The sequence below is a fragment of the Psammomys obesus genome, unplaced genomic scaffold, assembly GCF_907164565.1.
Source record: "Psammomys obesus unplaced genomic scaffold, mPsaObe1.curated_primary_1811, whole genome shotgun sequence".
In the NCBI taxonomy this organism is placed as follows: Eukaryota; Metazoa; Chordata; class Mammalia; order Rodentia; family Muridae; genus Psammomys; species Psammomys obesus.
In genome coordinates this window covers 23,321,979-23,345,249 of record NW_026595981.1, presented here as the reverse complement: position 1 = coordinate 23,345,249, position 23,271 = coordinate 23,321,979, and the positions used below count along the sequence as shown (strand labels likewise).

The 23,271-nt window shown below is 45.8% G+C and overlaps 1 protein-coding gene across 1 annotated transcript; it reads left to right on the top strand.

The window, feature by feature from the left end:
- The first annotated feature begins 8,033 nt into the window (after positions 1–8,033).
- On the top strand, positions 8,034–17,291 carry Krt28 (keratin 28). The gene is made up of 8 exons (XM_055619887.1): positions 8,034–8,745; positions 9,132–9,214; positions 9,883–10,039; positions 12,003–12,164; positions 12,245–12,370; positions 15,675–15,892; positions 16,697–16,752; positions 17,024–17,291. Exons 1-8 carry the CDS (start codon positions 8,302–8,304, stop codon positions 17,164–17,166), a joined length of 1,389 nt encoding a protein of 462 aa, XP_055475862.1. The 5' UTR covers positions 8,034–8,301; the 3' UTR covers positions 17,167–17,291.
- The last annotated feature ends 5,980 nt before the right edge of the window (positions 17,292–23,271 follow it).

Sequence of the window (23,271 nt, the reverse complement as noted above, 5' to 3'; positions counted from 1 at the left end):
AACAAGTTAGACTCCCAACTGGGCTGGCTAGTTTTGTGTCAACTTGACACAAGCTAGAGTCATCTGAGAGGAGGGAACCTCAATTGAGAAAATGCTACCCTAAGATTGGGCTATCAGAGGTCTATAGGCATTTTCTTAATTAGTGATTAATGGGGGAGGGTGGAGCCCATTGTGGTGGTTCAGGGTTCTGTAAGAAAATGGGCCGAGTAAGCCATGAGGAGCGAGCCAGTAAGCAGCACTCACATGGGCTCTGTATCAGCTCCTGCCTCCAGAGTCCTGTCCTGATTCCTTCAATGATGAACAGTGATGAGAAAGCACAAAGAAACCCTTCTTCCCTCCCCTAGCTGCTGTGGTCAGGGTCTTTCATCACAACTATATTAACCCTAACTAAGACACCAACTGACATTACTTAGTACTCTAGTTGGGTCTGAGATGGGATGTCCTGGTGTGCCCATGGGTTGCCCATGTCCACTGAGGAGCAACTTAAAACAGCATCCTTGATTTGAACTCCAGTGCTTTTCAAGATCTGAGCTGTAATCCCTTGCCATTTCAGTGGGACAGTACAAAATAAACTAATAAACAACACACTTAGGAATGTGCCCTAGGGGACGGTACCCCTCCTCAGGCATTGAGAACCGGGCTTTCTTTTAACATCAGGAGTCCCTATTAGTAAATACACAAACAAACACAAAAAACCTTTCTCAATATAGATGTGTTGAGACCCCTTTGTCAACCTACATATTTTGAAACTCCTTTGGCATACTAAATTTGCATCCCAGTGCAAATCTAAACTCGATTATAATACTAGTGGGGCAAGGCCTGGGTCTGCCTTACCAATCCCTGTGAACCCCACCCTAACACAGTTTTCAGCACAAATCGTTAAAGCCCAGTAAGTACTGGTTGGGCAACAAACTCAGTGAGTCATATCCATATAAGTAAAGGCAGCACCTCCCAGGGTGAACCCAGAAACGCTGGGGACTAAGAACCCAGAAGAAAGAGTATTTGCTGCCACTGCATGACAATGCAAATGAGACCAACTCTCTTGGACATTTAATATGTGGTTATTTTGAACACCTTGTAGGCAAAATGGAAATGATTCAGTTGAGCCAAAAAGGTGAAGAGTAGCCAGGGCCCCCAGGGCCTTCCATGTGCTAGAAACTCTGCTGGCTCTCCGCCTTCCGTGCTTTCTTCTTTATCCTCCAGGAATGGCGACCCCAGTCCTGGCAGACAGCTGGAGTAGTAGTGGAGGGACTAGACTGTAATCAATGCAGCTGCTTCAAAATGTGAATGGGGGGGGGGGGGTAGCTGTCCAAATGCCAGACAATCAAGACCCTGGAGGCAGATTGTCTCCTTGTTCCTCTGGCACTGAAAGAGAAGGGGTGAGGCGAACAGCCCCTTTAAGGAGGTGATGAACACGTAAGCATTAGTGCAGAGAGAACCCCCTGAGCATGGAGAAGACGGAGAACAGTGACAGCAGAAACAACTGTTAGAGTAAGACCAAGGCTGCCTAATGGTGTCAAGGATTTGTTGTACATCTGAATATCAACAGCAAAATCTTTTCGGCAACAACCAATCCCAGGATCCTGCTGAAGGAAAACAAGGGCCACTCCTGTGTATGGTTGAGGAGGTTTTTATCATAGATATGAGAGAGAGAGAGAGAGAGAGAGAGAGAGAGAGAGAGAGAGAGAGAGAACAGCCAGCCAGAGGCATCTGGAAGAGTCCACACTGAACATGGCCAGCAGAGTGGACAGAGCCATAAGAGGCGAGATTGGGGGAGAATGAGAGAGGAAGAGAAGAGAGAGGGCCAAGAGAGGGGACAGGAAAGAAAGAAAAATCAGGAAGAGCTTATGGACAAAGCAGCCAGGCACCGAGAGGAGCAAGAAAGCATGTGTCTAAAATGACTGAGTCATGGAGCAGAGGAAAGCTGGCGGGAGTGGAGGGACGCTCAGGGCTGGCAAGGGTTAGGGTAGGGGGCTGGGGTGAGAAGTGCTGGGAGAGAAGCCAGGACTCTGCAGTGGGTACCTGGGATGAAGGAGCATCCACTTTGATATGCTAATAGGCACCCCCGTTGGCCTTCTGTCCTGTGTTTCCTCCAGACCTAATACCTACCAGGAAGAAAGGAGAGTTCAGGGTGCCGAAGAATGTAATTCAGCAGCTAAGATGCAGCCACTCGCTTGACAAGCGAAGCTGAGCAAAGCGGATCACACACAGGCTAGATCTTGAGAGCGAAAAGAAAAAAGAAATTAAGACACAGCCACTTCCTGTCAAACCTTCCACAGGGAAAATGCCTCAGAATCACGATTGCTTATTCTCAATTTAATCATATCCTCAAAGCCCATTTCATTGTTTAAGGGAACACATTCACAAGTTCCTGACAATTAGACTTCTAAGAGGGAATCAGTCTTCACTGCAAGAACAAATCTCGGTTCCTCTCTCTTCCATTCGCTCCTGCCCTTACCTAGCCATTGCTAGGTGCTATTTGGACTGTCTTCAGAATTTTTCCAGTGCCATCTGGTTCTGCCCTGACTCAGGTCAGCTTAACATCTCCCCCAAATTACTGGCTGGCTTTCTAATGGCTTCTCATACTGATTTCTATTCCATCCCGTCAGTCACCCTCCACACGCCAGCCAGTATAACAAAACAAGACAAAACAAAACAACAACAACAAAAAAAAACTGCATTTCTCAATGGCTGCCTTTAATGCTCAGAATCTAATTCAAAGTCCATCCCCTAGCCCAACAGATCCTTCTATCAGCTGCCTCCTGACATACTATCAGCCATACATCCTCCGCTTCTTAAAGGCACCACACTGTTCCTTTCTGCTATGTTCCCCAAAGTTTCATGCATTGGAAATTTGGTCACTGGTATGGCAACACTCAGAAGTAGTGGGGCCTTTTAGAGCTGACTCCTGCTGGGGGTTGGTCGTTGTGGGCACCGCCCTTGGAAGGAACTGGTGGGGTTCTCCTGACACCTGGGATAGTCCTCTGAAAGTGCTGTTGTGTAAGTGAGCCCGACGCCTCTGTGTTCTGGCTTTTTCCAACACCACGCGATCTCTCCCTTCTACAGCACTCCCTCCACAATGCCACCAGCATGAGGTTCTTACTCTGTTCTTGAGCCTCTAGAGCTGTCGCTAAAAATATTCCCTTTGTTATAAAGTATTAAGTCTCTGGCAACTGACTATCCTAATATAAAATAGGCTAATGGCTCCAAAGGTTAAATATAAATATTTTATTCATGATTATATTCTCTTCCCTCTCCATGCCCCTGCCTAGAAAGTATTTTTCATCTTTCTTCTGTGTACTTAATGTTATTTCTTTAAAAGAGTACCCCTGCCTAGACCAAGTCTTCTTCAGTATTTGCACATTGTTTCTCTCCCTAATTTTTTAAACACAATTTTTATTGTATGGTTATTTACTGAGGACCAACTCTCCACCAAAAAAAAAAAAAAAGAAAGAAAAGAAAATATCCATAAGCGCTGAGAATGCATCTATTTTTCTTTCCGTATACCTGCTGCTAGCATAGGACCTAGCATATACTAGGTGTTCGTTAAATATCTCTTTAAGGCTTATTTAATTTTATTTCATGCTTATGGGTGTGTTGCCTCCACGTGTTCTAACACTCCACGCATGCAGTACCTGTGACAGCCAGAAGAAAGCGTGTCCACCCTGGAACCGGAGCTACAGACAAGCTGCTACGTAGCTTCTAAAAACCAAATGCAGCTCCACTGCAAGATAAACACTGACCAAAAGCAACTTTAGGGACGAAAAAGTTTATCTCTTACAGCTGATCACAGACCGTCAGTAAAGGAAGCCAGGGCAGGAACCTGGAGGCAGGAGCTGAATGCTGCCCGCTGGCTTGCTCTCAAGCTCGGGTTTATCTATTTCTTACAGCTCCCAGGACCACCAGCCCTAGGGATGACACCACCCACAGTGGGCTGGGACCTCCCACATCAATCACATATAAAGAAAATGCCTCCACACACTTACCTAGAGGCTAATCTGAGGGAGGTATTTTTCTCAATCTAGGATCCCTCTTCCCAAGGGACACTAGTGTGGGTCAAATAGAAAAAAAAAAAAAAAAAGCCTACACAAAAGGAATATCTCCCTTCCTCATTCCCAGCTTTCTTGAGCTTCACCTTAGATGACGCCCAAGAAGCTCCTTTGGAATATGCACAGCGCACTATCAACACAAGACAATTTGGTCCTACATAGCTTCCAGCTAAGGGTCAAGGTTCTACCCTCAACGCAAGGAGCGACATCCATTTGAAGACCAGCACTGCCCTCTGGTGGAAACAGCACACAAGGACAAGCATGGCCACCAACATAGGGTCAGACCACTTATTTAAACATGCTTCTTGGGAGAAGTCTTTATTTTTATGTGTGCCACTGTATTATTAATTGTGATATATTGTTCACACATATTTTGTATAACATATCGTATTGAAATATGTATATTTGTGAAATGACTAAATTAAACTGACACATCACACACCTTTTTGTGATAAGGCCACTTAAAATCTACTTGAATAAAATGCATTGTTGTTCTCTCTTATTTTGACATAAAATGTTCTCGGAGAAATATTTTTATTTACATAGGAAAATGCAGTCATATTACACCAATTAGTTGTCTGCTTGTTACTTGATTTTAATTATAATTATTGTAAGGAATAATTAGTAATAACTAGCAGTGGTAGTAATAAGGAGGCCGTTTATGTAAAATCAAGCACTTAAAATTCTTAATATATGCTAATGTGCGTATTTGGTTTCAGCAGTTCAATCAGAAGGATGATTTCCCAATGCATAAACATTCTAGACTGTGGGTGACAATTTGTAAAGTAGGTATGAAAATAAGAGTGCATCAAAGAGCAATTATTCGTAAGTGAAACAGTCCCCTCAGGTCATTTCTCTTCAAGGGTGTGGCCCCCTGCCAGGCTGCCCATGCTCTAGTCAACTGCTCCACATCCGTGGGTTATGGGCTCTGATAATTCAGATGCAATGAATAAAAAGACATGAAGTTTGGAAGAGGATGTGTGGATGTACGTCTGGAAGGAGCTGGAGAGGGGCATCGGTGTGATCAAAATGCATTGTTTTCATCTATAAAACTCTCCAAGAATAAGTGGATCTCATAGCAGGAGAATCTCAAGAATCTCAATCTCAAACAAACAAGTTTTTACCCAGCACATGCCTGATAATCCTGATAAATAAAACGTTCTGCATGTCTGGGTCTCATTTGCCTAACCTGCCAATAAGGAACTGGATTAAGAGATAGCTAGGGCTCTTGATAACTTTTAAAATGTCCTGCAGCTTTGCCCGGCTCATGCATTTACAGACCGTGCCAATGTTGGCCACAGCACCAGCTGGCCAGGCTTATGGCAACTCAGGACCTGGCAACCTGGTATGACACAACCCCATACCATCTTCTCCATCTGAAGCTGAAGCCAGTCATTCCAAAGTCCCCCTTGTTCCTCCTTTCTCCTGTTCTTTCATCCATCTTTATCCCTCCCTTCCAAGCCACTACCTCAAGGGAAGGCTCCTTCACATTCAGAGTCACTTCCCAGCTCTTACACACACCACCACCATCACCACCACTGCCGCCACCACCACCCTTCACTTTCCCGGCCCTTACACACACACACACACACACACACACACACACACACACACCAGCACCACCATCAATGATAACAGCTGCCATTTATGGAAGTGTTCCACTTTCCAGGCACTATGTTTAAACATGCCCTCAGGTACCTAAACAGACTGAGAGATGGGAGCTTTTCCAACTACATTTTGGCAATTTATTTGAACTTTCTCTGAAAGTCTCTCTGAAGAAAGGAAAGAAAGAAAAAGAAAAAGATTTAATGGAGAACCTATGCCTTATAGCATCAACCATTTAATGTGTCTTTCCTCTGAAATGTCCTAGCAATGCCATCGGTCAGGAGCCCTGGTCTGATCTCTCTCTCTACCCATGCCTTGTCTCTTGCCAATTTTCAACTTCCATCTCCTCTCCCTCCTCCGGCATCACTCCAGCTCATCTGTCCCTCTGGTACCATTTCTTCTCTGGTTCCCACTTCCACATACCCTGTCTATGGACAAATAAGACGCAACCGTACTCCCTCCATCCCCAATGCTACACCCAGCTTTGTGCCACTTACTTCTTCTTTAATTTGTTTGTGTGTATGTGTGTGTGTCTGTGTGTGTGTGTGTCTGTGTTGTGTGTGTGTGTGTGTGTGTGTCTGTGGTGTGTGTGTGTGTGTGTGTGTGTGTGTGTGTGTGTGTGTGTATGTGTGTGTACCGGCTCTTAAGAAAAGAGCTGTTTTAAAGCAAGGCCATTCCCAAGTGTGTGTTCCTTCTTCACATAGCTGTTTCCCTTCCCATCTCTCTACCAAACTGTGATGTGGACAAAGGGTCCCTCACCGGAAGCTGAAAAGATGCTGCTGTCCAATCCTGGACCCTCAGCTTCCAAAACTGTCAGATGAGTAGGTCTCTTTTCTTTATAAAACAGTCGGCTTCGGGTGTCTTGTTAAAGCAACAGAAATCAGATTAACCAAGCAACTTTAACCGACCTTCCCTCGACTTCAGCCAGGCCGTGTTCACTCTCGCCGCCTCAGTGACGGAAAGGCATGTAATGACTCAAACTCTTCCCTCGGCTCATCTGTCCCTCTGGTACCATTTCTTCTCTGTATGTAATTATGCTGTCCGTCACCCCAGTGGTTTTCTCTAGGAATTTCCTTGACATTCTTTCCTTCTGGTGCTATCTTCAGGGCCCCCCCCCCCAAACCTAGGTCAGCCCTGGCCGCTGCTGTACTGTGTATTTGTTATTCCAGTGTTTGGCCACCTGAGGCAGGAGAATCACTACTTAAAAGCCAGTCTGAAAAAAAGAAGAAGAAGAAGAAGACGACAACGACAAAGACGAAGGAAAAGGAGAAGAAGAAGAAGAAGAAGAAGAAGAAGAAGAAGAAGAAGAAGAAGACAAAGACGAAGGAGAAGGAGAAGTAGAAGAAGAAGAGGAGGAGGAGGAGGAGGAGAAAGAAAAAGAAAAAAGAAAAATAACCCCAATTCTTTCTTTACTATGAAACGTCAATCAATTACCATTTCCTCTCAACTCCACCTTCTTCTATATATCACCATCTTCATCTCTCCCACCTGGACCACTCTTCTAACTCTGGAGTGTGCCTCATCAACTCGTTTCAACTTGATTCTTTTGCTACATTTTTTATTAAAATATAATTAACAGTATTTCCCTCCGTTCCCTTTCTTTCCTCCAACTCCTCCCATGCCCCCACCTCTCACCCCCACCATCACTCCCTATTAAGTTTCCGGCTTCCTCTTCTTTAATTCTTGTTGTTACATACACATGTATACATATGTAAAACCCAACCCGCTGAGTCTGTTCCCGGTGACTTGCATGTTCATAGTTTCGGGGCCGACAGAGGTCTTGGATCACCAATTAGAGGCTCTTCCCTGTGGACAGACCACTTCCCCTACTCTCAGAATCGAATTTAATATTTCTCTTTGCTTTTTACTTGAGATTCACTCCAAACTCCTTGGCCTAGCGCATAAAGCTAAAAAAAAAAAAAAAAAAAAAAAGAATTAAAAAAATAGAAAAGATTCAGCCCCTGTCTGGAACTAATAATTCCCTAAAGATTATGGTACTATCTTTTCATTTCTACATTAGGTATCTCCACATCTTCCACATCTGTGTTTAACACAGAGCATCATACATGGTAGCCATACATTGTGGTGTTGGCCAACACGATACACAGGTGTTACAGCTGTGGAAAGAAGGGGAGATCACCAAGGTTATATTTATTTAAATGACATGGTTTTTGTTCTCATGGGGTAAAATACCTGTTTCTGTAGCTAATAGTCCTTCATCCACCTGCATAGTAATTCAGGCAGACGGGGCCCTATCTCCGTCTTGTTTGGCCTTTAACACTCGATCAGCCCCTGCACTAGTTAATGACAGTCTGTTCATAGGGTCTCTAGATGAAAGAAAAGGATTACTCACTCAAAATTAAAAGTCAAAATAATGAACTTAATATAGAACTAAGCCCTACTTTATGTACGATAACAAATATCCTGAGGCAAGCACTGGGGGATGTTAGGCATTAATTATTTTTCAAATCATCCAATTATGCATCATTTCATGCTAATCTAAATGATGCCATTTCTCTCCCAGCAGACACTACTCAACTCCAGACAGCCCCCATAACCGTGTATAAAAGCCCACAGGCAGGTGACGTTCTGTTCTCCTTTGAAATCACAGCTGCCCACAGACCGGTGGAACGTTTGCCCTGGTACCATGTCTCTCCGGTTTTCTGGTGGATCCAGGCACACTGGCATGCAGTCCGGATCCCTCAGGCCACCCAGCGGAGGCGCAGGCTTTGCTGGGAACGGTGCGGGTGGCAGTTCAGTTGCTGGCAGTGGATTTTCTTGGCCCTTGGGAGGTTCACTGGGCAGTGCTCCCGGTGGGAGCCATGCCACCGGTGCCCTGGGAAATGCCGCTGGTGTTGGCTTCGCCGGAAGTGAAGGAGGTCTCCTCTCTGGAAACGAGAAGGTCACGATGCAGAATCTCAACAACCGCTTGGCCTCCTACCTGGATAACGTAAAAGCTCTGGAAGAGGCCAACACCGAGCTAGAGAGAAAGATCAAGGACTGGCATGAGAAATATGGACCAGGATCTTGCCGAGGACTTGATCATGACTACAGCAGGTATCAGCTAACCATTGAGGACCTTAAAAGCAAGGTAAGCTAGTCAGGCATCTAAAACTTAATAACTTCCATCAGAAGCATAGAGAGCCACAAAGGGAAACGCTTCTCTAATTTGTGTTTAATTTTAACAAATAATTCTTCCTGTTGCTCAAAATTAGGAACCTTGAATTGTGAATTTCAATGTCGCTAAAAATGTTAATTCCACTGTTTATTTTGAAACACGTTTATAGATAATAAATTATATTCTAAAAATAATACAATTATCCAAGAATAAATTTAAAACATTGCTACTTTCTAAGCTAAGTTCTAAACATTTTCATAATTGTGTTGTGTTAAGAAATTGATTCAAAGTCTTAATTCTTTTTTTAAATAATAACAAAAGCGGCTGTTCCTGTTAAACTCCCTTTTGATTTCTTCTAGATTATCTCCTCCACGGCTACGAATGCGAATATAATTCTGCAAATTGATAATGCCAGATTGGCTGCTGATGACTTCCGACTAAAGTAGGTGACAGATGACAATCCTGGTCCCCAAACCAGGCTCCTATCTGCTTATGTAGTCTTTTTTTTTTTTTTTTTTTCATTTTCATCTCAAGTGAAATAAATTATAACCTAAAAGAGTAAAGGAGTCACAGGATTCCTGTTACAAAATGACAGTCTACTTGAGTCAGAGTGTCACACATTCGTTACATCCGAGGAATAGACTGTCTGCGCGTCTCTCCGTGCCCGCCTGCAGTGATGCCAAGCACAAAGCAAATTGTTCGGTGACTATTGTTCGTGCCTTAAGAATGTTAGCTTAGGTAAGATTGCAAAAGATGGACGCTGGAATCTGTGCAGTTAGTTAGCTGCTCATTGTCCCGCACAGAACTAGAGGAAAGGGTCTGTCTTTTTTTTTTGTGTTTAGCTATTTTGTTTTGTTTTGCTTTGCTTTGCTTTGCTTTATGACAGGGCCTCACTGTGTAGCGCAGGCTAGTCTAGAACTCCCAATCCTCCCGCCTCAGCATCCTGAGTTCTTGGATTACAGACATGGGCTACCACACGGGGCTTTTTCTGTGGATCTTTACAATATTCCGAGTCCCGATTTGGTTTCAGATGTCCGGTTGACCTCTTCAACTTCTTGACAAGGTCTCGCTTGCCCTAAAATTCATTCAAATCCACTCCCTCCCCTCAAGGTACGAAAATGAGCTCACCCTTCACCAAAACGTGGAGGCAGACATCAACGGACTTCGGCGTGTCCTTGACGAGCTGACCCTGTGCAGGACGGACCAAGAGCTGCAGTACGAGTCTCTGAGCGAAGAGATGACGTACCTCAAGAAGAACCACGAGGAGGTAGGCAAGGCTTCACTCTAGTCCCAACACAGCCCTGCGCAGGAAGAGGGAAATTCCAGCACTAACCCGAGCTCCTGGAAATCACGCACAAAATCTGCTTGCCTCCCACATTAGAACATTAGAGGAAGGGAAGTTAGAAGGGGGCGGGGTTTGCAGCGTAGCCGTGGAATAAGGCGGAGTGTCGGCAGGAGAGTGACCCCCAATCGAGAAAGCCAGTGGGGAGAGAAGAAAGAGCAAACACCCGGAGAAGGGCTGGAAGCAGTGCGGGATCCACGTCCCCTTAAAGACACAGCAACTGAGGAAGGGCAGCTTTGGCAGCGCTGGGGGTTGGGGTAAAAAGCCACTCCGCATTGTGATGCCCTGGAAGCATTTTCTTTCCCTGGCGGGTCCTATTAAGCCAGCTGCAAGTAGTTTGATTTTGAGACTCCACAGCTACAAGAAGTTTTCTTCGTACGGAATCTCACACAGAACTTCAAAATACAGAATTAAATTAGCAATAGTTTTTTATGCGAAATATATATCCTTAACCAGGATTTAAACAAAATCAAAATACGGTTTAAGAAAAACAGAAGGAGGCCAGGCAGGGTGGTACACACCTGTAATCTCGGTGCTTGGGAGGTGGAGGCAGGAAGAGACATGTGAACTGGAGGCCAGCCTGGGCTACATAGCAAGTCCCTGTCAGACGAGGCTAGGGGAGAAAGCTGAGATATATCAGCCCTTTGAAATCAGTCCAGATGGGGAAAAAAAAAGATCTGCTATTCAATGAGCTAGGGCAGATCACTGCTTTGCTTGAGAGCCCCGTTCTCTGACTCTGCAGACTGATAACACAAGCCCTTGGCAAACTATGGAGTGCCAAAGCTGGGGGTGGAGGGGGGACGGGAGGGGTGGCCACTAAGAACAGGTGTTCAGGAGTCAGGAGCCCTCTGTTCTCCCTTCTGACCAGAGCCCGGCCAGCATGTTTCTTTCCCCTCTGTGCTTCAGCGTTCTCATCTGTGAAGGGACTGTTGCCCCATCAAGATGCTCAGACTTGCCGTGCACGCTCAGAGCAGTGTCTGGCAACCAATCACCACTCACTAAACGACAGCTATTGTCCCTCGGGTGAAAATGTCCACGATGGCTGTTATCTGGGGTGGGGGGGAGGGGCTGGGTTCTCTACCACTCTAGTCTCATCAACCCTGATAGTTGGCAATTATTTGTAGAATAAGTTCTCTGGTCTTCGTAATCTTTTCTTAATCTTTTTGTTTTTTAAATGGTAGGTGTGGTTGCCTTTTTTTTTTTTTTAATTACATTTTATTGGTTTCTGTGGGAAGAACCAGGTGCGTGCCACAGTATGTCTGTGGAGGTCAGAGTCAGGAGCTGGTTTTCTCCTTCCACCCCCGAGGCCTGGGCATTGAACTCAGGTTGTTTGGCAGAAAAACCTTTACCGGTTGAACCATCTTACTGCCCACTGGTATGCTTAGGCTTGGTGTAGTAGCTCAACTCTTTCCTTTCTTGGTTTTTTGTTTTTTGTTTTTGTTTTTGTTTTTTTTTTTTTTTTGGTTTTTTTTTTTTGTTTTTTTTTTTGAGACAGAATTTTCTGTGTAGCCTTCGCTGTCTTGAAACTCACTCTGTAGGCCAGGCTGGCCTTGAACTCACAGAGATCTGCCTGCCTCTGCCTCCCAAGTGCTGGGACTAAAGGCTTGCGCCACCTCCGGGCTGGTGGCTCAATTTTATAATCCAAGCATTTGTGTGCGTGAAGGGGGATGGTTGCCAAATTCAAGGCCTAGCCTGGATTACACGGTAAATTTATCTCATAAAAGCAAGGATTGGATAGATGGAAAGAAGGAAGGAAGGAAAGATGGATGACTAACACAGATGAGCACAGATTAAACAGCACCCATAAATTATGCATTATTCTGGGGCCTTTGGGACCTCTAAACCCTTCTCAGGTGCCATGTGGACAGTCACTTGCTTTTCGCTCCAGGAAATGAAGGTTCTGCAGTGCGCGGCCGGGGGCAACGTGAACGTGGAGATGAACGCGGCCCCCGGCGTGGACCTCACCGTCCTGCTCAACAACATGCGAGCCGAGTACGAGGCTCTGGCCGAGCAGAACCGCAGGGACGCCGAGGCCTGGTTCCAGGAAAAGGTGAGGGGAGCCAGCCCTGCTCTGCCCATCGCACCCTAGCAGGCCAGACTGAACGTGACCCTGGGTGCCCTGCCTTCCAGAGCGCCACGCTGCAGCAGCAGATCTCCAACGACTTGGGCGCAGCCGCCTCGGCCAGGACGGAGCTGACAGAGCTGAAGCGCACGCTGCAGACCCTGGAGATTGAGCTGCAGTCACTCTCGGCAACGGTAGGTGACGGCTGGGAGTGAGCGGCAAGATGCTCCCTGATTCCCAGAAACCCAAGGGAAGTCCTTCTCTTCTTTCCTATAACAAAGGCTTACCTACCAGGAGAGGGCGGGGGAGAGAAGAGAGCAGAAAACTCATCCCGGGAGGCAGAAAGAGAGGCAGTGTCTTCCTGGCAGACTTCTTGACATCGCCAACTATTCCTTCCTTCCTGGTTGGTGCCCAGAGTTCACTTTGAGCATAGTTCATTTCAGTCCCCAGAGTGTGCCGGGCAGTGTTGTTTCAGTTAAAAAACAAAACAAAACAAACAAACAAAAAAAAAACCTTAAGGGGTGGGACCAGCTATTTGTCCACATGGGCCAAGACAGGTCACACCATCATCCTATTAAGAGAGGTTAAGTCATATCAAGAGAGGTTACGAGGGGCTGGAGAGATAGCTCTGCTATTAAAAGAACCTGTTCCTGCAGCAGACACAAATCCAACCCCCAGCACCCACACGGAAGCTAACAACTACCTGTAGCTCCAGCCTCGGGGCATCCGGTACCCTAGTCTGTCTTCTGTGGACACTGCATGCATGACGTGAACATATATGTACATACGTGCAGGCAAAACACCCAGACACATAAAATATATTTTTTTAAAGAAAGCTATCTGTCCCTTCACCCCCACAGAGTAAAGCTCTCATCCCACAGCACACACACCCCAGAGCCCAGGAGGACCATCTGGGACATCTAGAAGACTTCCATGGTTGCCATGGAGACAACCTAATTCTAAAGCCTGCTCTCTGTCATGACTGTGAGCTGGCAGCATCCAAAGGGCTTGACTTTGAGAACTCCGGCAAGCACGTGGCCCGAGGATTCCCCATCTTCGTAAGGGGTTTTGTAACCTCTGAGGACCCTGGGGTGTCATGTGAACTAAGAAATAGCTGCTCTGCAAATCGCAACAGTGAGCTGGCCACAATGGCTCGGTAGACTAGAAGAATCTCTTCATGTGGCCACCCTAAAAACACAGCCACAGAGCTCTATCACTATGCAGTATTTAGACAGAAGATGTGTCCTTAATGTTGGCTGAGCCCCCAGCTTACCCAGCATGCCCCTCTTCCCCTCACCCTCAGCACAGACCTGCTCTCTAGACCTTCCTCCTGCATATCCTGTCTTCCCTGAAACCATCAGAATCCTGCATAATGTAGGAGTAAATTCTCCCTGTTTCTTTAAAAAAAAAAACAAAAAACAAAAAAAAAAAAAAACAGGGTAGGTAGATTCGAGGCTCAGATCACCCATACTGGGAGTTAGGCTTTGGGATCAGGAAATAATCACACGCACACACACACACACACACACACACACACAATTCCATCTAACAGTCAATATAACCAAATTATAGAGTAATGCTGGTAACGTAGCTTTCATACCTGAGATTCTTTGGTCAGGATAAATTCTAAGTTCATTTTCCTAAAGGAAGTTCATTTTCCCACAAGCAGAACACAGGTCAGTTATAGGTGGGGGTTATCTACAGTAACATCCACATGTTTGCTTCCTGGGTTATGCAGACTTCCAGGTTCTTCTAGTTCTCTTCCTGTCAGCACCCAACTTTTCCAGAAGGCAGCTAAGAGAGATGCTGCCCCCTCCGGCTTTCCAGGGCATTAGCCATCTTATAAAAGAATCGGGAAGTAGGCTTTAGGGCTTTCGGCTGTGGGTAAACCCCTCCCTGGCACCTTGTTAATGGCCACCTTCTGCTTGAACGCTCCCGGAGCCTCTCCGAATGCAGCGGCCAGGCTAAGTCAGCATCCTAAGGGTCTCAGCCCCGTTGGACCCAGGCCTGCCTGTTACGATGAGTCTCTTCCTCCACCACTCCTTCTTTGCAATCCTAGGACTGAACTGATACATCATCTGTTTGGCGATACGCAAAACTATCCTTAAAATTCTAATGCTACTATTGCAATAAAGAAGAGTAAGCTAGGTTGCTGGGAGATAGCTCAGTTGGTAAAAATGTTTGCCAGGCAAACGCAGTGATGTGACTTTGAGTTGTGGGACTGGTGTTAAAAAAAAAAAAAAAGTCAGGCATGATGGCATGAGCTTTTAATCCCAGTGCTGGGAAATAGGGACAGGAGGATCCCTCAGGCTCACTGATCAGCCAGTCTAGCTGAATCAGTGAGCCCCAGGCTGCCTCAAAAAAAAAAACAGAAGTAGATATCACCTGAGGAATGACAAACTCGCACTCACACACACACGAGCACACACACACACACACAAATACATACAGAAAGATTAAAAAAAAAGCATTTAAAAATAAAATGCATCTATCATGTAAACACTTGAACCAAACTGCCTCCAAAAACGCCAGCCAGAGGTTTGTGTCTCCCTTTAATAGAGGCTTTATTTCCTGTGACGTAAGGGCAGTAGTCACGCCACACGAATGAAAGGAGAATGAAAGAGTGGAAGAGTCGGTAGGTGTTCTGACAATGATTAATATCAGGAGTAATGACTGCCTGGGCATACATGTATTTACACGTGACGAGACAAAGACGGAGATTACCGTACTTGCAGCAGGAATCATGTGGCAGGGCAAATTACAGTCTATAGAAAGAGAGGAAGTGGGTCGCTCGGTGGTGCGGACACAATGGCCTGCTGGTTATGAGCGCTGGCCTTGAGAGCCTACCCTGCTAAGGCTTCATTCCGTCTCAACCGCTTTTAAAGGAAGACTCTGCTGAATGACGGGAAATCAAGAATGGGTGAGAGAAAAACAAAACAAGAGCCCAGGAGGGCTAGGCATAGGATGAGAACTGTTAAGGAGTAAGATTTTGATATAACTTGAAAACAATTTTAAAGTATAAATCGCCCTGTGTGGATTTCTCACTGTGCTGTCCTCCAAAAGTGCTTTAATATACAAGACGTTCTTTAAAAAGAAAATGTTACCAAAATCTTAACAGTCAAATGTCTTGCAGAGGGGCAGTGAGATGGCCCAGTGGGTGAGGGCACATGACTGGAGTTTGGTCCCAGGGACCCATTAGTTGGAAGAAAAGAACCAGTTCCTGCAGATTGTCCTCTGACCCACATGTTTGTTGTGGCACATGCCAACACATCACACGCGCACACACACGTAAATGTTAAAAATGAATAAAGTCTTGGGGGGGGCTAAAGATCTTATCCCTTGCCAGGTCATTCAGCACCTGTTCAGGCTCCACCTTCCGTCTCATTGTGACAAGTCCCTACAACCCCGGGGAGTGGTCCTGCAGGATGCTGAGAAACCCAGGGCCCAGGTACCCCTCTCTTTCTTCTTCATCTCTTGCTGTGATCTTTGATGCGACAGAAACACTCCCTGGAGTGCTCCCTGGCCGAGACCGAGGGCAACTACTGCTCGCAGCTGGCCCACATTCAGGCGCAGATCGGCGCCCTGGAGGAGCAGCTGCACCAGGTCAGGACGGAGACTGAGGGCCAGAAGCTGGAACACGAGCAGCTGCTGGACATCAAGGCCCACCTGGAAAAGGAGATTGAGACCTACTGCCGCCTCATAGACGGAGACGAGAAGTGAGATCTTGCTCTATCCCTTAGCCTTCCACACTTTCAGCCTGTTTTTCTCCTGCGTGTCCCTCCCCCCCCTCGGTGGGTAAAGTGCTTGACCCATGAGAACCTGACTTTGACCCCCAGCGCCTATATGGATGCTGGGTGTGGTGGCTCTGAGCCTGGAACTCCATCCCTGGGGTCAGGGTAGAGACTGGGTGCTGGGTGCTCACTGGCCAGCCAGTCGAGCTGATGTGTGAGCTGGCTCAAAAACTGTGGTGGAGGGGCCAGAGAGACCGCTGAGATGCTAAGAGCACCTGTTGCTCTCCCGGGGGACAGGATTCACACCAGTCCAAAACTCCAGATCTTGGGAGACTGGTGCCTTCTTCTGGCCTCCAAGCGCACTGCATGCACGCGGTAAACATGCACACATGTAGCCGAAATAGTCATACATGTGGAATACGAAAAAATAATAATAATAAACCTCTCTTTAAAGCTAAGCTTGAGAGCAACGGAGGAAGACTCCTGATGCCAACCTGCACACACCCACACTCACAAACACACACGCTCTCACATACGTACACAGTCACACACTCACCCACATACACACACACATTCACACACATACTGTCACCACCACCACCACCAAAAAGGAAAAAAAAAAAGAAATCCTCTCTTTAGACAACTTGTGATCACTTCCTGCTCCTGCACACAAAATCATCTTTTCTTCAATCGTGGAAACTGAGCTCTGTTGAGTCGTTATGTCTATGAAAGTTTCCTAAGTGATAATACACACTAACGTAAAAAACAATAACCTTTTCTGCCTTCCAGTTCCTGCTCCAGCTCAAAGGTCTTTGAATCGGGAAGCTCGGGGAATTCATCCAAAGGTAACAAAACCTCACGCTATTTCTACAGCGGAAAATCCCTTTTACATCAACGGCTCCCACACACGGTAGCAAGCCTACAGCTAAGCAGCTTTCAGCAAAGTGCTCTGAGCTGGAAATGTTCCCCGGGACACGCCAAAACCTTCAGATAGACCCCTCACCCCCCCCCAACCCCCCCCAGTGCGCGCGCCGCGGAGCCAGGAGCAAAACAACGGCGCCCCTCGTCACGTGATCTTTGGGGTGGGGCGGGGTTGTCCTGTGCTTTCTTCTCTAGATTCATCCAAAACCACACTGGTGAAGACGGTGGTTGAAGAAATAGACCAGCGTGGCAAGGTTCTGTCATCGCGGATTCAGTCCATCGAGGAGAAGATGGCGAAGATGGGCAACGGCAAAGCTGAGCAGAGGGGCCCCTTCTAGGGGGCGGAGCCAGCCCAGCCGCCCTGTCCGGAACGCTACGGCAGAGGGAGACCTTTTCTTGGGCACTTTCAAAGGATGCTGGGTGTTGCTCATGTCCAAAATAAAATAAAATAAAATAATTGCCGGGCACACACTTCCGTCTGCTGGTGATTAATAACGGGCTGTGGTTTATGGTGGAAAAAACGTTTCCGTTGAATTTCCCTCTAGTTTTTGATAACTACCAATACGATCACACGGCATTTAAATATTAGACACTCGCTAGGCATGATCTTCAAATTCCACCACGTCAGTAAACTTGGGGGACGTTCAGAAAATTCCCCTGCTGGGGCTGGAGAGATGGCTAAGTGGTTAAGAGTGTTCTTCCTGAGGACCCGGGTTCAGTTCCCAGCACCTACACGGCCGTTCACCTCTGCCATCCAGTTCCAGGGCTTCTGACACCTCATACCTGCAGGCACAACGCCAAGGAACATAAAATGAAAATGTTTTTTAAAAAAAAATTAAAAAAACAACCCTCCTGCAACGGACACATCCACCACTAGATGGCGCCTGCTCATTAATTTTTTTCTTTCTTTTTTTTTTTTTTTCAAGAATCTACCTTGCGCTCACCCACAAGCTTTCTAGGGTACCATTCCCAACTAAACACACACACACACACACACACACACACACACACACATCTCTGAAAAGATCTACGTCAATCAAACGAGTGTTGACTTTTCCAAGAGAGATTATAGAAGCTTTTACCCATGAAGGCCCAGACAAAAATATTTTAGGCATTGCAGACCGTAGGTTTATTGCCACAACTCAACTCTATAGTTGCTGCTAACAGAAAGAGCCCTAGACTGATGGACACAACTACATTCCGATAAAACTTTATTTAGAGGTGCTGAGATTTCTGAATTGCAAATTTAACGCTTCATAAAAGGTTACTCTTTCCATGGTTTCCAAGCGTTTAGAATGTAAAGGCCGGGGACTGAAGAGATGGCTCAGCGGTTAAGAGCATTGTTTGCTCTTCCAGAGGACTTGGGTTCAATTCCCAGCACTCACCAGTAGCTCACAAACATCTGTAACTCAGTTTCCAGAGGATCTAATGCCCGCTTTGGGCTCCTCAGGCACCAGGCACTTACGAGGTACACAGACACACATGCAGGCAAAACCCCATACGCTTAAAATGTAAAAGCCACCTTCGGGCTGCACGAAAACACGTGACAGGGAGGCCTTCAACCCCTCCCCGTGCCAAGACTGGCATTAAGGCTCAAAATCTCATGAAGCGTGTGACCTCTGAGGTCACCACGTCGCTCTGCCTTAGTTTAAAATTTTGCTCTTTTACTTCTCAAGTGTCTTCCTGATTTCATTGAAAAGCTCCATCCACCCAACAGCCCAAGAGCACCATGGGGGTTCAAATGAGTGGAGAAAACACATACTCACTAATTCTCTGTCAGGTTCACCACATGAAGCAAGTTCTAGAAGTTATGAGGAGATGACCTCCAAACACTCAGGAACCTGCTGTGTAACTTGAAAGACTCGGTGTGAAATTAAAATGAAAATATGAGGTTCCCAGGTTCAAAACTCATGGCACTGAAGATTCTAGAATAGGATGCTCTTTCTTACATCTCGCTCTGTAGACCAGGCTGGCCTCAAACTCAGGTATCTGCCTGCCTCTGCCTGTGCTGGGATTAAAGGCATTCACCACCACCATGCCTGGCTCTTTTAATTGTGTTCTTGGTTTATCCTGGGGTTTTTATGCTTTTGTTTTAGGGAAGGTTTTTTTGTTTGATTGGTTGGTTGTTTTTTGTTTTTTTTTTTTTTTTTTTTAATTTTTCCCCTTTGTTTTGGCTTTTGTTTTATGGCCTTTTACTATTAATAGTCGAAGTAAAGAGAAAAATTAAAGTGATCGCATGTTTTCCCACCTGTTTTTATGCCATGCAATTCTAATTTTAAGTCAAAACACCAAAATTATATAATCTGTATCTTGTGGCTCACATGTGCATATGTGTTTTGCTGCTACCAAACAAAGGAAACAGCAAAATGAACTTAACTATTTTTATTTCACTCTGCTGCTGTTGTTTGGTTTGGTCTGGGTTTGGGTTTTTTGTTGTTGTTGTCATCGTCATTGTTGTTATGTGCTGTTTGTTTGTTTTTGTTTAGTTTTGTATAGCCTTGGTTAGCCTAGAACTCACTATGTAGAGCAGGCTGGCTGCAAACTCAAGAGCTCTGCCTGCTTTTGCTTCTCGGGTGTTGGGATTAAAGTCAAGCACCACCACACCCAGCTCTCAACTTCAAAAAAGTTCATAAATACAGATTCTTCAGTCATTCCATGAATGACATTTGAAGAAAATTCTGGTTTGCATGGGAAGCCTGGTTTCCTGGGATTGCCAGACCTCCAGCTTACTCCATCTTGGAGGCTGTATACCAAACATTTACCCACCTTAGGCATGGCTGGACTCCCATCATATCATATCTGGTTAACCCATCACTGTTAACCAGAATCCAGTATGCTGGGCCCCACCTATGCTATGTGTGGAGGCAGGAGAAACCACTGCAGACAAAGGGTTCAAATACTCTCCTGTGTACCTGCATGCCCGGCGGTCCATCAGAATCCACTCTACAGAGCACAAGTTTGAAGATGCAATGACTAAGAATTTCAAGTTAGCGACAAAGAACGCTGACCAAGCACAGGACTCTCCTAACAGTTTTTGTGTCTGTAGCCCTCAGAGGAACGCCTACCTTGCGGGTGTGCTCAGAGGCCCTTCATCTTTTCAGACACTGCGTGGGATTTCCTTTATGCAGGAAGGCCTAGGAAGGCTCATCAGTACAGGATGCATTTTGTGGCGAGAGCGCTATCGACCCACAGAAGGGCTCAAAGGAAAGCAAAACTCTCTAACTCTGAACCTTTTGCTGAAGAAAATAACTCAGAATTCCCCAGGTGTCTCTTCACAACATGATAGATAATAGAGTTAACCCCAGGGCGGGTTTCCTTTAAGTTCTGTTGATTTCACGGGGTGTGAGGAAACGCTCCGAGCTCAGACTTTAGAGTCGTAAACCTGTTCTTCCTAGAAAATGACTGGGCCATTCAGTTCTGTGGTTCCCTGTTCATAGCAGAAATTAGGACACTTGGGCTCTGACAGAGTTCTGCTAAGGGACTCTTCCCCCTCCCACTTCACTTTGCTGTAGTTGCGGGTTTGTATACTTCAAGGTTCTGAAGATCTGAAAGAGAAGGAATTCCACCACTCTGCTTGGACAGTCAGTTGGTTGATTGGTGTGTGTGTGTGTGTTGTTGTTGTTATTATTATCATTGTCTTGGGATTTGTTATTGTTGTTTTGGGATTTGTTGTTGTTAAGACAAGATCTCATACCCCAGGCCTGCCTGCAACTCACTGTTTTAACTTAGGCCATCATCAGACTCATAGCAATCCCCCTGCCTCAATACTGGGAGTGCAGACATAAACCATCACATCTGGCTTTCAGCAGTTAGTTGTTACAAAGGGAATCACAGTCGTCCAAGATGTGTGGGAGCCCCTCGCAGGAAGGAAATCACCTCTGGCTTCCTGTAAGTGGCTTCCGAGGGGCAGTCGGTGCTATTTAATATGCTCTGGAGTCGTGGTTGGCAATACTGTGAGACTGTGTGGCTGTAGAAAATAACCTTTCTCTGGATACTGGTTCTCCCTGAACTTCACATTTCCTGGGAATATGTCTTATTTCTGTTAGCTCATTCTCAGCTTTTTCTAGTTTTTTTTTTTTTTCTTCTATCACTTTTAATGCATTTTAGGTGATTTTGAAGTGGTAGATGATATATCTTAATCTGTTTGCAGGCACAAAACGTTTTCACTTCATACAGGAATTCTATCCATTTCTATGCTTTCTTATTCGTGTGTATTCACATTTTTGTGGGATTTTACCTCCCTTGGTGTCTTTTGCTCGTTTTGGTTTTTTTTGTTTTGTTTTGTTTTGTTTTGTTTTTCAGGCAATTAGTCCTTATTTTCTAAAATGAGGTACAATTCCAAATGAGTTTTCTAACTTCTCAGAGTTCTCTTTGCTCTTGCTTAGATGCAGGGATCCCAAATTGTTAGCCTTGGGCAGGAGAGATGGTTTAGTGTTTTGTTTTGTTGTTGCTTTGTTTTGGTTTTTGGTTTTTACAAGACAGGATTTCTCTCTGTGTAGTCCTAGCTGTCCTGGGAACTTGCTGTACAGACCAGGCTGGCCTCAGGCTCAGAGATCTGTCTACCTCTGCCTCCTGAGTGCTGGGATTAAAGGTGTGTGCCGCGACTGGCCAGCATGGTTCAGTGGTCCAAAGGACACAGTGTTCTTCCAGATGACATGAGTTTGGTCCTCACAACTATATGGGATGGTTTATAGCTACCTGTAACTACATCTCCAGGGGATCCAGTGTCCTCTTCTGGCTTCCCAGAGCATCTTCACTAAAGTGCAAATACATAGGCACACACATATAAACACACTTGGAAAGAGAATAAACATTTACCAAAAACAATGTTTAAAAAGAGGCAGACACATAGAGCAATTGAATACAAGGACCCAGAAATAGACCTACACAGTCACTTAATGTCTGACAAAGGTACCAATAACACACGTGGGAGAAAAGACAGCCTTTTCAATGAATTCCGTTAAAAAAAAAAAAAAAAAAAAAAAAAGGATAGCCACAAGCAGAACAAAACCAAATTACAGTGTCTCACCTTGGGGGAAAAAAAAAATCAATTCAAAATGAAGCACATAAAGTTCTGACTGTCTGACCTAAAACCTTGAAAATGTCGAGTGGAAGCATCTTAAAATCTAAGTTTGGGAAAAAACTTTTTGATAAAACTCCACCAGCTCCAATAATTGACAGATGGGATTCCATCAAAATTCAAAACCTCCTGCATTACAGAGGAGGAAAGAATCAGGGGAGGAAAAGCATTCTATCGAGCCAGAGAAAACCTGTGTGAGTCACACATCTGATCTGGGATTAGCATCTAGAATCTGCGAATCACTAGGAAAAGCTAACCATTCAAAACCAAAGTGCCAGGCATGGTGGCACACATCTTTAATCCCAGCACTCAGGAGGCAGAGGCAGGCAGACCTCTGTAAATTCAAGGCCAGCCTGGTCCACATGGCCAAGTTCCAGGCAGCAAGAGCTGTATAGTGAGACAATGGAAAATCTACAAGTTAGTTGAGCTTAAAAGGAGCCAAAGGGCAGCAGATTGGACCTGTCAGAGAAGGTATGTCAAAGGTCGGAATGGACCAAGGAGACAGAAGCAGACAGATTCCTGTGAGTCTGAAGTCAGCCTAGTCAGCACTGTGAGTTCTGGGCCATGTGGGGCTTTATACAGTGAACCCCCGTCTAGAGGGAGCTGGAAAAGAATCTAGGGCTTACAGTTTTTCAGTTTGAGGACTTGGGCTTGGACTTGGGTTGGGGAGGCGATTTCATACATACATGTATCCTACGAATTTTGGTCATTTCTGACCTCCATCATCCTCTTAACACCCTACTCCCTCTCCCACTCACACCCTTCTCTTTCCCAGCAAGTCCCTCTCCAGCTTCGATGTCGTGTGTGTGTGTGTGTGTGTGTGTGTGTGTGTGTGAGAGAGAGAGAGAGAGAGAGAGAGAGAGAGAGAGAGAGACAGACAGAGAGAGACAGACAGAGAGAGCCACCGAGACTAATTTGGGTTGCTTGCATGGGCCCGAGAGAAGCATCATTTCCTGGAGCCTGGCACTACTGAATCAAATGTCAGCACTCACCTGCAGTAGCCATTAGCCACCTATTGTCCCTTAGGGAGGGATGAGGTCTCGTGAGCCCCTGCGACAGCCATGATGACATGTTGATAGGCACAGACTTGTTCTCCCCCCATGTGGGGAACCAGAACTGCAGTAAGTCTGAGTACAATGGCTGTTGTCAAGTTCAGGAGACACCGTTCCATAGCGCTTCTCCCTACCGCTTGGCTTACTCGGACCATCCACACCCTCTTCCAGGATGTCCCCTCAGCCTTGAAGGGGATGACACAGAGGTCCCACTTAAAGCTGAGCGCTCACAGTCACTCATTAGCACTTTGACCAGGTGTGAATCTCTGAACTGTCACATTGCATAAATGAGCCTCACTGCTGAAGGCTGG